Below are 16,907 nucleotides of genomic sequence, written 5' to 3' on the forward strand. Positions count from 1 at the left end.
GCTCGCAGTAGGTTTCCCACCAGTCCTTGACGTGGGGGGCTGCTTTGAGAAGAGCAAAAACAATCTTTTCCCGACTCGAAAATTCATGAACAGAAAAATAACCCTCTAGCAGATTTAACCATTTATCTACGGCATCGGCGTCTATCTGACCCTCGAATATGGGGATTTCAAAATTAACTTGTACCTTAAAGGGTGTGGCGTTTCCAGAGGAGCTACTGGAAGCCGATGTGCCGCTTCTGGGTAGCCGCTGAAGGATCTGCGCAAAGCTGTCCATCATCGCGTTCCGTTGTCGCTCGAGCGCTTCTTCGAGCAAGATTTTGATGGGATCTCCTGCCCCCTCGTCTTTCTTCTCGTCCGCCATGGGAGGCCGTCGGGATTTGCGAGGCTGGTCTTGCAAAGGTTCAACCAGTTCAAGCCCTAACTCCTTATATCCCGACCTTGTTGGGGACATGCAAAGAAAAACAGAGAAAAAGCAGACCGCTCTGATACCACTGATCCGGATTTAAACAGGAACGCAACAAATTACAGAGATAACCATATACACAAAGATGCAGCGGAAATAATACTTCATTTCATTAATGGAAAATACTGAAATATGCTTACAAACAGAAATGGCAATAAACTAGCTAGGGCGATGGTAGCTTATCTCTGAGAAGAGATGTGATGGCTACATGCCTCTGAACTGTGTTACAATGAGGCTCGAAGACCTATTTATTGTTGAGAAACAATGGACAACCCTTAATATTCCAAAACCTAACCCTAGGAGATGAAACGCCAAACTGTGGGCCCCGTTTGGGTAAATTGGTACATCAACTTCCCGGGGTCGTAACTTTGGCATACGATCTCCGTTTGACGCGTACAATAGCTCGTTAGAAAGATCTATCCGAGCACTACCACTTTGGGAAGGGCCCATGGACCCATGTTGCCCCCAGATTTCCCAAAAAACGTCGTTTAGGGCCTCAAAACGGCTCCGGAAGTTCAGGACCCGAAAAACTGCTAAAAATAGTAAGTTGTGCTACAATTGAGGAAACTGAAAATGCTGAGAAAGACAATGGTGGGGGTCCAGGTGGACTTGGCAGGTGGCCACCAATATCCACCTGGATCATTCATTTTCATTTTCTTTTCTTTTTGTACATTTATTTGCGAAATGACTGTATTCATGACATACCTTGCATTTGAAGGGGATCTGCTCGTAGTCCAGCTGATGTATGTGCGTCCACTGGTCCACTTTGATTTTGATAACTTCCGGGAGTCCTCTCCCTAGATCCAATTCGACACATATTTGGGCGCATGCATGCATATTTTCCTTTGGCTCACATCAATCGATGTACTTCCCCACTGCATTTCCTATGGCTTTAACTAAGTTGTCTCCCCAGCAATGGAGAGGGATGTGCGGCAATCTAACCTAGACAGGTACAACGCTTGGGACATCCATTCATGGATCAAAGTCCAGGGTCCATCTGTTCAGATACAGCCCCCTTGTATCCATGAAATACAGACCATTCCTGAAAATCAAGTCTCGATCCTCCTTGGTCTCGAAATGAAAGGTATAATATCCTCTGCCGCAAAACCTAATCGAGATCTTCCCATTTATTGAAGTCGACCAATTTCTTTCTACCCACTTTTGGACAGTCCTCGGTGATGGCCACAACCCCGTGAACTGCCCTACTAATCCTCGTTCTGCCAGGGAGAGAGCTGCTTTTCGTGGGAGAGCCGGAGGGAGAGATATCTCTGGTATTTCTTCCATTCTTTTAACAAACTTTGAGACTGCTGGTCTGTTCTTAGCCGGTCCCATTGCCGAAATGAGGGAGGCAAATGCTTTGGCTGTTTCTTCCGATTCCTGATGGTGGGCTGAATGATGATCTTCGTTCTCTGGTGGATCCATTTTTCTCGAGCCTCAGCAGCAGGAGGCCATTGAGGGCAACTGCGAATTGCTTGCTGCAGGGAGGTGCGCGATCTCTCTGATCCAGAAAAAGTCGATCCTTAGCAGCTGGAGGCCAGTGAGAAGAAGCATGGCTGCATCTCTGAATGCTGCAACGATAGCTAGAACTGCACGCGGGCGACTTCAGGAGCTCTCATCGCAGCAAAAAAATTATTAGTATTCTTATTACTTGAAACCTTCTGAGACATTTTTTAGATAAAATTATTAACCTTCATTGTTTTTCCTAATTATTTAAACAAAATCATTGACATTCTTTTTCCCTTATTTTTCGCACTATATAGAATTTTTTTAATGTAAATATGTAATTGTAAAATTAATAAATATATAATTTTTAAACATATTTTTTCCCTTTTCAAAATTTCCATTTCAAAATAATAATTATTAAAATAAAGATTTTGATTTTTTAAATATAAACGTTTATTCAAATTTTATGCTTTATCGCAATATTTTAAAATTTAAAAGATTCCAAATTAAAATACTCATAATCAAACAAAATTCCCTTTCCAAATCTTATTCTTTCAAGTCTACAAATGACATGGAATTAAAACTCTCCTCTTCCATGCTAAGGAAAGTAACGTGGCATTGAAAACACTCCCCTCACCTATTTGTAATAAAATATCTATTAGGGGCTTGGCTCAAAGTGACGTGGCATTGGAAACCCTTGCTCCTCCAATTTCGAAACGTTGCAGAATAATTTAAACTATAGTAAAAATATACATTAAAAAGCAAATTTAAAGTCATCCTCATGAGGTTGCGGCAGCCATAAACATCTTTCACGCTGCCTCTGCTATGGATGCACAAATCTTGGCTTGTAAGGGTAACGGGCTTCTATGAAGGCCCGCGGTCCCAAACCTTAGGATCTCTTAACCACGTTCCTCTTCCGGGCAAGCGGTCTGGAAGGCCCCTGTAATCAGCTTTTGATCTAAGGCTGTTTTATAATTTTTTTTTTTTTTGGATCATTGGGGTTTTGCGGGAAGACGAAGAAGAAGAAATTCCAGAACAAAATGCGGGCGCTAAATGAATAAATAAACGAATTCAGTCCCCCAAGGGAACCGATGTCAACGCTTGTGGGTGTCCGCAACCCAAACGGCAAGGAAAACGAAGGCCAGGGTGTTCGAAACGGGATCGCTCAGCAGCCCGGACAGTTTTCGGGCAGTATTTCGCCCTCTGGGACCATCTGGGGTAACCCTGAAAACCCTAACCTCAATTCTAATTTTTGTTTCAGTGCAAATCCAGGTACAATGCCTATAAATCTTGATAGCAATACAAATGTAAATTCATCCACTGCTTCTTCTTTTTCTTCTTCTGGGAGTTTCGGCGATACACACTTTCACGCTGGATTCTCAAGGGTAAATAGGACTGAATCAGGTAAGGAGAATATATTTAACTCTTCGTCCGCAATGGGAGATGGAATGGATTCTAATGTTAAAGCAAATCTCGGCCCGTTTGCTTCGGCCCCATTTTCTACATCTTGTGCATCCTTTTCAGTTGCTAGTAATAATGCATTTAAAAATCCGAGCAAAGATACTGCGGGAATATTTCAGTCCGAAGCCTCCACGAGCTCTCAGAGAAATAGACCTGTTGCTACTCAGAGGCCGAGGTTCATGAAGGTGCGAAGGAATTTAAATTCATCCAAGGGTAAATCTGCCGTCTTTACTGGTAAATTATTTCATAGCGAGAATAGCTCGGGGGTTGAAAAATGCGAATACAATCCTTTTCAGTCAAATTCAAATACGGGGTCCAATGAGACTAGATATTACTTCAAGCGCGATATGAATCAAAGATCAAGTGCTTCTGCGCCGTTTTCCAGTGCGTTTGGGGAGAATATTGGTAACCAGGGATTTAAGCCGGTGCAGAATGACCATCCAAAGCCATTTGCAAAGAATGTCTGGGCTAAACAGAACGATGATGTGGAGTTGGGCAACCGAATACGTGTCTGGGACCCTTTTAATAGAACATCCGAGAGTGTTTCAGGGGTTGCAGCCAATTCTTATTTTAAAGCGCATGAAGACAGCAAGAGCAGCTCTACATTTAGAGGAGTCATGGAGGATAAGTTAGCGTCCAAAAACAATAGTGAGAATAATGGGTTTGAAAAACGGGGATGCGATCCATTTCAGTCTAATTCAAAATCGGGGTCCAGTCAGACGGGATATTGCTTTAAGAGCGATCTGGATCAAAACCCATGTACTTCTGCATCATTTTCCAATGTGTTTGGGGATAGTATTGGTAACCAGGGATTCAAGCCAGCGCAGGATAACCATCTAAAGCCACTTGCAAAGAATGGCTCCACCAAACAGAACGATGATGAGGAGTTGGGCAACCGAATACGTAGCTGGAATCCTTTTGTTGGAAAATCCGGGAGTGGTTCAGGTGTTGCAGCCAATTCTTATTTTAAAAAGGGTGAAGACAGCCGCAGCAGCTTCACATTTAGAGGAAGCATGGAGCATAAGTTAGCGTCCAAAAACAATAGTGAGAATAATGTTAATGTGGCACGTGGATGCTCAGTTTCTGGCTGGCCAGGGTCAGTCAATGTTGGAAGCACAGTGGAAGACCTTAACAATGCCAGGAACTTGAATGATAGCCTGGTCGATAGTGAACAACGAGCCTCTAAGCCATCTGAGATGAACTCTGCCAGTGTAGATAGTCATTTGTACAACACGGAAGATGCTACTCGGAAAGCATTTGTCTTTACTACAGCATCCAAACCAAAGTCTAGCGTTAGATTCAGACACAAACAAGAATTGCGAACTGGAAGATGTGACAATAGTAGTAGCTTGAAACAAGCTGCAGGAATATACGACGGTACATTTGCATCTCAAACTTCTAACTCCAACACCGACGGATTGAAGAAAAATGCTGATGAAAAGTATGAAAATCCATTTACTAATCAAGCATCAGTCTCTGGATCATTTAGACGAGGTGCCTGCACATTTGATAATCCATCTGTAGCTGAGATGCATCCTTCTCGCCCAAAATTCGCGAGTTCTACAATTGATAGCTCAGTTGGACCGACAACTTGCGGTCAAATTCCTTCAACCTTCATCTTTAACGCAGGCAGTAAGTTTCAATCTGGGAGCCAGAAAGCTGCAAGTCCACTGCTTGAACCATTTTCATTCTCCGAAGGTTCTGCCTCTGGCTCTGCTGCACATGCATTTAGTAGCGGGTCTACAAAAGAAACTGCCAACAAGGTTAATATCTCAACCAGCACTGGAGAAATGGGAGCAATTCCTACAAACTGGGAGACACCGCAATGTGAGGGTGAATCATCAATGAAAGATAGTTCTTGGCCTGCTATGGAGAGTTTGTTTTCAAGTTTGAAGCAGAGTTTTGAGTTTAACGCTAGCAAAGAATCGAGCAAGAGCCACAGTACAAGGAAGAAAAGAGAAAAATCTCAGTTACCCACATCCATGCAACGCAAGCTTGGTAGGCGCTTTGCTCCTAAGCCAAAAAGGTACATTCCACGTTCCTCTCCAGCCAATAACACTGAGGGAGGTTCACCAATGGATTTCTCTCCTTACAATGAAACTGCTTCTAAAGATGAGTCGTCTTTTGGAAATCACAACATACCAGATTTAGGGCAATCTTCTGCAGCATGGGAAGCTTCCATCCAGTATGCTGCTCAATCAAGATACAATTCACATGAATCTCTTGTCATGGAAGCCAAGGTTGAAGAGCTGAGGGCTGCAGCTGTAAACCTACATATTGGTACTGATAAGGAAATGGATGTCAAAAGTCACCACCAAGAAAAGCCATCCAAAGGAGGAGAGGGTCTGTCTTGGCAGAGAAGTAACAGCACTTGTGAAGCAAAATCTTTATTTCCTGATAGAAGTAATAATAGTAAAAGGGAATCTGCTGAAGAGCAGATATCTATTCCAAGTGCTGAAAGTGAGTTATTAAATTCTAAAATGGAAAATATAAGAATCGATGAAGGTGGTGCAAAAGCAGAAGCTGAGGAAAACAGTCAAAATAAGCAGTTTGCCTTCGCATATTCCTCTGTTGATGCAAAAGCTGAAGAAAGCAGTCAAAATAAGCAGTTTACCTTTGCATCTCCCTCTCTAAATTCTACTCCATCAGTATCCAAACGACATGCCAGAAGAAGTCATCGGACAAAACTTGGAGAAAATATAAATGCATCAAGCTGCGATATTAAGATTGAGTCATCTCCTTTTACCACACAGCCTTTTGTTTTTCAAATGAATGGAATGCAACAAGAAATCATCAGTCCTAATGGACCTAAGCTTCAAGGTACAAAACAGAAAGATGAAGAACATAAAGGAAATGATTTTTCAGAGCCATTTTCATCTACGTCTAAGCACAAAGAAGAAAGTGGAGCAACAGTCACCTCAAATGTTGGAAAAAGTGCTGCAACAGAGCAGGCTTGTGAAAAATGGCGGCTCAGGTGAGAATTAATGTACCGTTATTTACTTCAAGGATAAAGTTTACAAGGTTTCTTGTTTTTTGCTTCAAGAGTCTGTCCACTTTTTTTTTAGTCTTCTATTAGTCTGCTGCTATGGGATGCTTTGTGAATTTGATCTAGCTTTATGCTTCTATTAATTACAGATTTCATGATTTCACATAGAACATTCCAAATCCTGATGCACCTATTAAATATTTCTTAAATACTACCTGTCTATATGTTTCACAGAGGAAATCAAGCTTATGCAAATGGAGACTTTCCTAAGGCAGAGGATTGTTATTCACGAGGGGCAAGTGTTGTATCTCCTAATGAAACATCAGAGAGTTGTATACGGGCATCAATGCTGTGCTATAGCAATCGTGCAGCCACTCGCATGGCTGTTGGCAGAATGAGAGAAGCACTTGCAGATTGTAAACAGGCGATGGCCATTGATCCAAACTTTCTAAGAGTTCGAATTAGAGCTGCCAGGTAAAGATTGCTTGTTTTCCACTTTCACTGGGCAGAGGTTTGTATGCTTGTTGTACCTGTAGTTGACTAAGCACGTTGATTCATTTGCAAATTGATTACTAGGTTTGGAATTCTAATGCTAGCTGTTGGCAAGCCCTTGGAGATTCTTCTAGGAATGATTAATGATTAGCGTTCCTCAGAGATGTGTCCCCTAGGGTTGGGGGGGTGTGTCCCCAATATTTCTTATGCTCCTGTGATGTAGAGGATCGGGGGGTGCTTGGGGAAATGTTTCCCCACGTCCCCCATTTTTGGGAAATGTGGGGAAATGTTTCCCTAGTGTAGGGGGTGCGTTCTCTCAAAAGGGTACTTTTGGGGTGCCCCCCTAGAAAAGGGGTGCTTTCACGTTTATTCACTTTCACTGCTTGATGCTCATTTTATTTTCAATGTTCATTATCTATTGTTAATTTTCAGTTTTAACTTTTGAGTCGATTGTCGATGTTGATGACCTTAGATCGAGTCTTGATTTGTCACTCTTCACTATTTTTTGAGTTTGAGTAATTTCAATGCACTATTTCAGACGTAGGTATCTAATATTTTTCTTAGTACTACTTAGATTCTAGAATGATTAATTTAAATCAATGTATCCATATTTTACTATTTCTGTTTTATTTATGGTTTTATGAATCAATGTATTTCACTACTGAATCTGAATCCAAGTCATGTTTATATTGTTTACAAATTTGAATTTTAGTATTAGTTTAATATTTCTTATTTAGTATTGACATTGCACAATGATGATTTTTTGTGAGATGAATTATTATTTTTGGGATTTTATCATCATCATCATCATTATTTTTATTTTGATTTTAGATATAAGGAACCCTATGCTAGGGACCTCGACGTCCCCTGCTACCCTGAATTTTCCCAAAATTTGGGGTGCGTCCACATGGCCCCCATATACATTTATCCTCTTCTGCACTCCCTTGTCTTAGAAACTTGGTGGAAAATTGTTAATGACAACTTTTTGTTTGAAAGATTGGTGTGTTTATATTGTAACATTACCATTGATGGAGAAATTTTATTGAGAGAAAGCTTGTGTTGCATGATCACTTTACCTTAATTTAGGAGTAATGGTAGGGTCAAGTCCAACCACTAGGTCTAGCACCTCTAACCAAAGACCTGCTCTAGTAGCCATTTTATTGTGATAATATTATGTCCATGTGATGAATGAAATTTAAGAGGAAGTGTGTGTTGCTTGGTATCTTCATGTCTATCTTCGCTAACTACAAAATCTCTTCATAGAGTAACTACCCTTTGGTCTTCATCCCTAGGAGTTTGACTCATTTGTAACTAAGTTATATCTTGAAGAGAGATTGCCGATTTGGGACTAACTTATGCTTCCTTTTTTGTCCCCTAAGAATATGTATTGTGTTAATAGCATCAAACCCATACAACAGCTTCTTTGATTATTTTGCCGCAATTGCAATATATGCAAGATTCAAAGGATATTAAGATATCAAATATAATTTTTGGAATCTCCTTGGAAAATAAGTTTGGTGAAGACTCTCTTGCAATCTTCAAATCCTCAAATAAGACATTTGAATTTCACTTTATTATTTGTCACTTTTCTCCTTTTTAGATCACCATAATCTCTTTTGTCAAGTGAGAAAAATTACCTTTTTCTCCAGTGGTTCCCACATTCTTCTTATATGATCCATGAAATTGAAGTATATAAGAGCCTCCTAGAGTAACTTCCAAAATAAGTTAAAGTGACAAATAATAAAGTGAAATTCAAAGGTCAAAGTATATAAAAGCCTCCTAGAGTAACATCCAAAATAAGATACAATACACTGTGTTAAAGGAATCATCTTTGAAGATTTGAGTGAGATTTAAGTTTGACATCTTACATTGCTGTTGCATCACTAAATTTGATTTTTTATTGAATTCCCCACAAAAGTACCTTAGAAGAAGTTAAAAGGTAAACTAAGAGTTTTGACAACTATCCAATCCACCTTGGGCTTTCTTTCATGGAAAGTGGCCCTATTCCCTATGATCTAGAGGGATCTTAAAACAAATATGGGGAGGGATCCCCAAACAAGGCCCATATACAAAATTATTAAAACCGATATAGATAAGCATCATTTTATCCTATAGTTAGACTCAAATCTTTAGCATCCTTTACATTCCAAAAGAGAGTTGCTTCATGGTGAAGGTCTCTTTCAACAAACCTTCACACTTCATATATAAGTCCTCTAGGAACATATGTCTCTCTTTATCAACTTTACACAACCCTCAAAGGAAACTCAAATGTAAGATTTGTTGCACTGTAACCAATTTTTTTGATATTATCAATTTGGGTTGCATTTATATCTTTCTACATAAGGCTAACCACCAATCTACCTTGTAATCTCTATGAAAGCAAGACAATCCTAGTGTATGAAGGATGTATCACCACTACAATTTAGAGCTTGAGTAGGATGTAGTCCATTCTAACCCTTCTATTGCTTTATAATTATATAGGATGTGCATGGAGGTTGTATGAAAGTGGGTGTAGCATATCATTAATGAAATATATCTTTTTTCCCCTCTCCACCATTATCTCAATGAATTCATGTAACCAATCTTTTTACATGGTATTAGGGTAGAAATGTCTGCTTGTTAGTGGAGTCTAATTTTTAGGAAAGTTATAAAGCATTTAAAATAAAATGTTAGAATTATGTCCCTGCGAATTATTGAGCCCAAATGTGGTCCTATCTTGGAAAGGAGAGAACACATTTTAATTCTAGAAGTAAAATTATTTTTATCATGGGCTTAGAATATAATGCCATCCCTGGGCCAAGACCCTCCAAAGGAATGATTTAGGTGATTTGGGTATATTGTTTGTAAATGTCTTATTTGATCAATATTTACGTCTTCCTTAGACAATAACAGGTGACTTAGACATCTAGGGAGTACCTGAAGAGGGGAGATGGTCTGGTTAGATGGCCATGAAGTGAAGTAGTTGAGGGACCTTTAAGAACTAACATTGGGCATGCCATGGGAGGGGTCCTCTAAGTCAATATCCTCCAAAGAACAAATTGCTAAATCGGGATATTGAACCCTTGATCTAGCAACTATAAAGCCTTGAAACTATGATATATCTTTGAATCTCGAGCAATATCATGGAGTCAACTTGTAAATGTTATCTCAAAATACCATATCAATGGGCTTGATCCCATGCTAAATGGATGGTTGTTAGCTCAATTATGGTGGTGGTTGGCTCAATCAGATATAATGGCTCGGATAGTGGCAGATCGATAAGAGACATGTTTGACCCAATTAGAGAAAGCAAGGGTTCGAGCAGAGGAGTGAGAGGGACTCTCGATTAGAGAAGGTGTCTCAATTAGAGATGGCAACTTGCTGATACCCTAGCTGATGGCTAATCCTATAAATTATTCCTTTGTTCTTGGGTGGCTTGTTCATGGTGGATTAATTTTGTAAATTATTCTTGGTGCCTCTATGTTGTGTGCAACTTGAAATTACAATACAACCCTCCCTGGTTAGAAATTGTGGTTTCTCCTCTTTTGCAAAACGTCAAATCTGCATGGCTTTGTTAGAAATTGAAGAATTATAACATAGGCCTTATGCCTAATAAAGATGGCTCTATAACTATTTGGCTATGAGCTGCCACCTGATTTGACATTGGGTGGATGATATGTGGTGACTATGGGAGGGAAAACTAGAACAAACAACTTAAAACAAATTAGCAATGTGAGAGTTGCGGGAGGTGGACGTCGTGTTTGAGGAACTTCACTTGGAATCCTTCCTCATTAGCAACCGTTTTTGTGCTGATGACCTTGACTATTTAATTGAGGTTGTAGAATGAGAAAAGATGTCAAGGGGAGGTGGACAGTGATATGGGTAGGGGCTTTTGTAGAAATGTTGTAAGGGGAAGTTGTATGAGAGTGTTAGAAAATCAGAAAGGCAAAAATATTTTCTTATATTGATAATTACTTGTGATATTCTTATGTTCCTCTTTTAGCTTTAGTTCATCAAGCAATTAATAACACAAAGATCACAAACACCAGATGTAGGCGGACAGGCAGGTCAAAACCTCTATCGAGGGGAAAACCTAGTCAACAACTCTTCCTTAATAATTTCATGAGATGATCCAAGACTCTTGACCTAGAGACCAACTTCCTCCACACCAAGTCAACCTTTTCTTCCTTCTGTAGATGATAACCCTTTCAACAACTTCGACTTAGTAGCAACAACTAGCAGCAACAACTTCGACCAAGTTGTAGCCCAGCAAATACTTTGATCCAACAGAAAGACATCGATCCAACAACAACACTTCAACCCTCCAGTGGTAGACCATAGAATCCACACGTGTGAGAGAGAGAGATGACCCAAAATCTTTGATCTTGTCCTTTCCAACAATTCTCCTTCTTCTCTTGGAATTTTGCAGTTTTTCTGCCTCCTTCTCTTGGATATTGAACTTGTGAGTGAGTGTCTCTAAATGAATTCGAATTGCTTGTATATATACCCTTTTGGTGAAGTCGAATTAACTTGTTTGAGGCAGACTTAATCTCCTTGAGGCCGACTTGGTGTGGAGGTGACAAATACCTTATTTGACTCAATAATAAATCTTTTTACATGATTCAAAAGCCCAAGAAAGGTCTCTTTTAAAGGAAAATGACTCTAATGACTTAAGACAAGACCTAGAAGTCCTCAGTGGGGACTTTGACCTAATATATGATGAACCAATCATGAAACCCATACTTTAATAAGTCGTAAAAATAATAAAAATAATTCTTTTTATTTCTTTTGATAAATCCATTTCATTATGACTCAAATACAATTATGAAGACCGAACCTAGTTACATTTCTCAACACTCCCTCTTAACTAGGGAAGTATTCATACATACATATACAAGTACATGGAAGATCTCAAAACACATGGACCATGAAGAGTTTAGGCATTTACAGTGCCACGAATTAGATTCCTGACCAAGGCAATCTATCCGGGTGGGACTAAGATGGACTAAAGCTTTCAACCTCTCTAGGTACCATTAGGATTACTTGCTAACCATCAACCCATGGAACTAGGTGCGTGATGCAAGGTTAGAGCTCTATGACCAACGCCACCCTCCCTACTACTTCAAGAACTAGACATCAACACATGTTGGCTAGATGTCCTCCCAGGCATTTTACACACAATGCCTCAACATATCAAATCTCTCTAACTTCAAGCATGCTTTTCAAAAACTTTTAAGAGATTTACCTAAACAGTCACAACCCCAATCAGTAACAACTTTTCAAATACTCATGAGTAAACACAAACCTTTGGGGTCTTCAGACATCTTGATGTTGCTGCACAATAGTAGGACAAATCTTGACAAAGGTTTCTTCAATCATTCAACTTCCTTTCCTACTTCACATGCAACAATCAAATCCTACTTTCCTTCTTTCAACAACACCTCAATATGCACTCTCTAATTTCTTTGAGGTATCCATCATGACTATAATATGCCCTCCCTCTCAACTTGGGAGATATCCTTCCTTATATCTAGGCTCCTTCTTAACTTAGGGAGATCAACATCGGAGAATATTTCATGGCTTCCATCCTTCTTATCAGAGCCATCTTGATCATCATCATTTCATATAACTTCCTTCATCATGCTTATCAATCAAATCAATTTTACTTACAAACATCTTCATCATCTTGAAGATTATGTACCTGCACAACTTAGATAGCAAGTATAACAAGATACATATAGAAGCATGTTCATAATCATACAATAATGGAAGCATTAGACTTTAGACCTCAAATACTTAGTTAGGTTCATAGTCAACAAGAGACACATACTTTTATACTTCAACTTCTTGCTAGGGTTTTGTCATAAACCCTGGACTTCATCATCAAGACTTTTGAGTAACTCAATGAGGATAACAATCTTCATTATATCTAGGGTCTCAATATTTCTTCAAGGGATATGACATACTCTACTATAATATATTGTAAACCCTAGAAGCAATTCAAACAAGTACACTTACAATGCATCTAACAACTTTATAATTCATTTGTTAGACTTCTACTAGGATTTAATGCAAACCCTAGATTCCATACATGAGACACTAAGCCTTAGATATCAATAATCAAAACCAATCACAACATAATCTAAGGTTTCAATAATATGACCAACATTTCTGTAAACCCTAGATTTTATCATCACATTTGAAACAATATCATCTCATCATATCTTAGAATATCAAACTTCTACTAGGGCTTAGTTACAAACCCTAGAACTTATCAACAACTAGGTTAGCACAAACACATATCTAGGATAATCATGCACAAGCCTATCATAACATATATAGGACAAACTCAAGACACAAATATCAATACATTTAAATTCATACATGTAATGATCTTGATTAAGCTAGGGTTTTGATGATACAAACATACATACCTCCAAGTTTTCATTCCTAGGAGCTACATACATAAGGGTTTTACTTATAAACCCTAATTTACCAAAAGCCTCAAGGTCTAGGAACACATTAGCATCCAACCCTAAAAGACTAGGGTTTCCATAATAATACTAAAACAAGACATTCACCATCAAAATCCCAAACATCAAAAGAATAGTATTTTCTAGATTTCATTAGTAACCCTAAGTAGACTAGGGATTTCACATTAGCATGCCCTTAGGTTATGGATTTTCAGAGAACCTATTAGGGTTCCACAAACATGATGATTTAATGAGGGTAGATTCAATCTAATGATTAATCTCCCAAACAAGAATCTCTATGATTCAAAGGTCCTAGACATAACACTTGTTAGTAATAATGAAGCATATTTCTTAGAATGAATGAATATACCTTTATAACGAAGATAAATAAAACTTATAGTTTAAGACATACCTTTGAGTTTAGACAAACCTTATAGAACATCAATTCTAATAGAACATCTATGCTTTGTCTTATGAGGTCTTCTTCATAGCTCTTGAGCATATCAACAAGCTTTTCGTAACAAGGAAAATATAAAAAGAAATGTTATTAACATCTAGTGTAAACACATCTAGATAGGAAAAGGAAAACAAAATATAAAAGATAATACAAGGAGTAGGATACTTATCTTTGAAAAATTGATAAGGGCTCCCTCTTAATCCAGTCTCGAGGGATACCTATGACTTTAACATTAACAAAACAATTCAAAAATGTTTTTCCAAAGTATGTTAAATCCATAAGTACTAAAAATAAAAAAAATACAAAACAATTCAAAAACAATAGAAGGATTTAGTAGTATAAGTCCTTTATTTATGATTCTTCGGTCTTGTCCTTTTTTGGAGATCCTTCTTTGGCAACATTTGCATGATCCCTATTTCCCTTTCTATTTCTCGGATTCTCAAGACAATCACTTTTATAGTGACCCATATTGAGACAATTGTAGCATTCAATTTTGGATAGGTCTATCTTCCTTCTAGGCCCTTTGCATTTCTTGAAATTTCCTTTGTTCTTGTGATGAGTGGAATAGGCATTCGAAACTAGAGAAATTCTGACTTCTTCTTGACTGCATGCATTCCATAACTGTTCGAATGTAGGAGTTTCCTTCCAATTGTTGAGACTTGATGAGAAGGCACTCCAAGATGTAGGTAATCCTAGAAGTGCAGTGATTACAAGCTCATTTTCTGGTACTATCTCCTCAATTGCTTGGAGTTCATCTCTTAATCTAGCTATTCTTACAAAGAAGGATGCCATAGTGTCTTCCTTTGCCATCTTTATAGATCTTAGTTCATTCTTAAGACTTGCTATTTGACCAAGATTCCAGATAGTGAATAATTTGGATACTGCCTCATACATCTCTTGAGCGGAATCTATGTTGGATATATATGGGATGAGGTTATCCTTTATTCCATCCACCATTAGTGTCATGGCCAATATTTCTGTTTCCCTGAATTTTGCCTTTTCTGCATCACTTGACTCATTAGTAGGCTTCTTTAGCTTTCCTTTGTCTAGATCCAAAACTTTATTCCTCTTGAGGATGAGGTTTATCCTCTTCTTCCATGCCTTGTAGTTGGATGCTCCTAATTTGTTTTCTCCGTTCATTGAGTTACTGTTAGACATTGTCCTTGAAAATGGTAGACTTGACTTCTTATATGATCCTTTTGATTACCCTCATTCAAACCTCTTAAAACTCCTTTCAATAGATCTTTGAGCTGCCTTTTTCCTCCTTCACCTTAGCTCAGGTACCATGTTAGAAAATTAGAAAGGCAAAAATATTTTCTTTATATTGATAATTACTTGTGATATTCTTATGTTTTTCTTATGTTCCTCTTCTATCTTTAGTTCATCAAGCAATTAATAACACAAAGATCACATACACCAAATATAGGTGGACAACCAGGGCAAAACCCTTATCTAGGGGCAAACCCCTATCGAGGGGAGAACCCAGTCAACAACTCTTCCTTAATAGTTTCACGAGATGATCCAAGACTCTTGACCTAGACACTGACTTCCTCCACACCAAGTCAACATTTTCTTCCTTCTGTAGATGATAACCCTTTCTACAACAACTAGCAACAAAAACTTTGACCTAGCAACAACAACTTCAACCCAACATAATTTCGACCTAGTTGCAACCTAGCAAATACTTCGACCCAGCAGAAAGACTTTGATCTAGCAGCAACACTTCGACCCTCCAATAGTAGACCAGAAAATCCACATGTGAGAGAGAGAGATGACCCAAAAACTTCGATCTTGTCCGTTCCAACAATTCTCCTTCTTCTCTTGTAATTTCACACTTTTTCTGCCTTCTTCTCTTGGATATCGAACTTGTGAGTGAGTGTCTCTAAATGAATTCGAACTGCTTGTATATATACCCTTTTGGTGACATCGAATTACTTTGTTTGAGGTGGACTTGATCTCCTTGAGGCCGACTTGGTGTGGAGGTGACAAATACCTTATTTGACTCAATAATAAATCTTCGTACATGGTTCAAAAGCCTAAGAAGGGTCTCTTTTAATGGACAATGACTCTAATGACTTAAGACAAGACCTAGAAGTCCTTAATGGGGACTTTGACCTAGAACATGATGACCCAAGCATGAAACCCATGCTTTAATAAGTCATAACAATAATAAAAAAGATTCTTTTTCTTTCTTTTGATAAATACATTCAATTATGACTCAAAATACAATTATGAAGACCAAAACTAGTTACATTTCTCAACAGAGAGGACATGTACTAGGTGTCTAAATCTAGGGTTAGAGCATTATGTTTAGGAAAATACAATTTTTTTTTGGAGAATGGTAAAGGGCTTCACAAATCCCAATTTTTATGGTTGAGGGGATGACAACAATATATCCAAAAATGAGGAAGGGAGGGGGGTTCATGTTTACAAGTGAAATGAAGATGCATGTGGTGGAGTTTGTTCTCCTTGTTGAACAAATGGTCCATGGGGAAAAAGCAAGGTGTGGGGCAAGGGCGGACTACTAGATGAGAAAGGGAGGAGGGGAGGAATCAACTCGTGAAATCGTTGTATGTAGGAGTCAACATACCTTTTAAAGAAGACAAGAGTGCATGATGTATTGGAGCGGGGGTTGCGAGGTAGAGAGAGAAAAAGATAGGAGGGAGTGGGTTCTCCAAAGGAGCGGGGAAGACTAAAAAATGTCAAATTTAAGGGAGTAAATCTTATTTCACCAAGGCATAATTGACTACACTAACTACGTTGTTGTGAGGGAAACATGTCGGCCCCTCCATTCACAATAGAATGAAAGATTATCAAGAACTAATAGGTCATAAGATTACCCAAGTTGTAGAAGGTGCCTACCATAGTTTGTAAGAGGTCCATAATCATCATTTGAAGTCCTATGAAAGGCCACATTGCTCTAGTTAATCTCTTGAAGGTAAAGGACATCCTTGGATTTGTGATAAAGTGGTACTTTTAAGCCCTTGGTACGCTTGTTGAAAGCCCCCCAAAAGAATATCTCTACGAAGAGTAGAGTAACGAAAAATCTTTTTATGTAAGTAGAGGAAAGGATACCTATCAGACTAATTGTGAAGTGTGAAGAAGCTAGGGGAAGTAGGAGATTGTGATGTAAATACAATGAGGTAGGTGGGT

General features: G+C 38.6%; 1 protein-coding gene across 1 annotated transcript in view; it reads left to right on the top strand.

The window, feature by feature from the left end:
- The first annotated feature begins 2,678 nt into the window (after positions 1-2,678).
- The window catches only part of LOC149264962 (uncharacterized), a 65,235-nt gene continuing 51,006 nt past the window's right edge, over positions 2,679-16,907 (top strand). The window contains exons 1-2 of the mRNA XM_089429041.1: positions 2,679-6,341; positions 6,588-6,827. Of these exons, the coding sequence (XP_089285167.1) occupies positions 2,998-6,341; positions 6,588-6,827 (3,584 nt within the window). The 5' untranslated portion in view covers positions 2,679-2,997. The remainder of the gene's footprint in view (positions 6,342-6,587; positions 6,828-16,907) is intronic.

Source organism: Pinus tabuliformis, chromosome 6 (assembly GCF_031772625.1).
Source record: "Pinus tabuliformis cultivar Carrire ecotype Pingquan chromosome 6, CPIR1, whole genome shotgun sequence".
Classification (NCBI taxonomy): Eukaryota; Viridiplantae; Streptophyta; class Pinopsida; order Pinales; family Pinaceae; genus Pinus; species Pinus tabuliformis.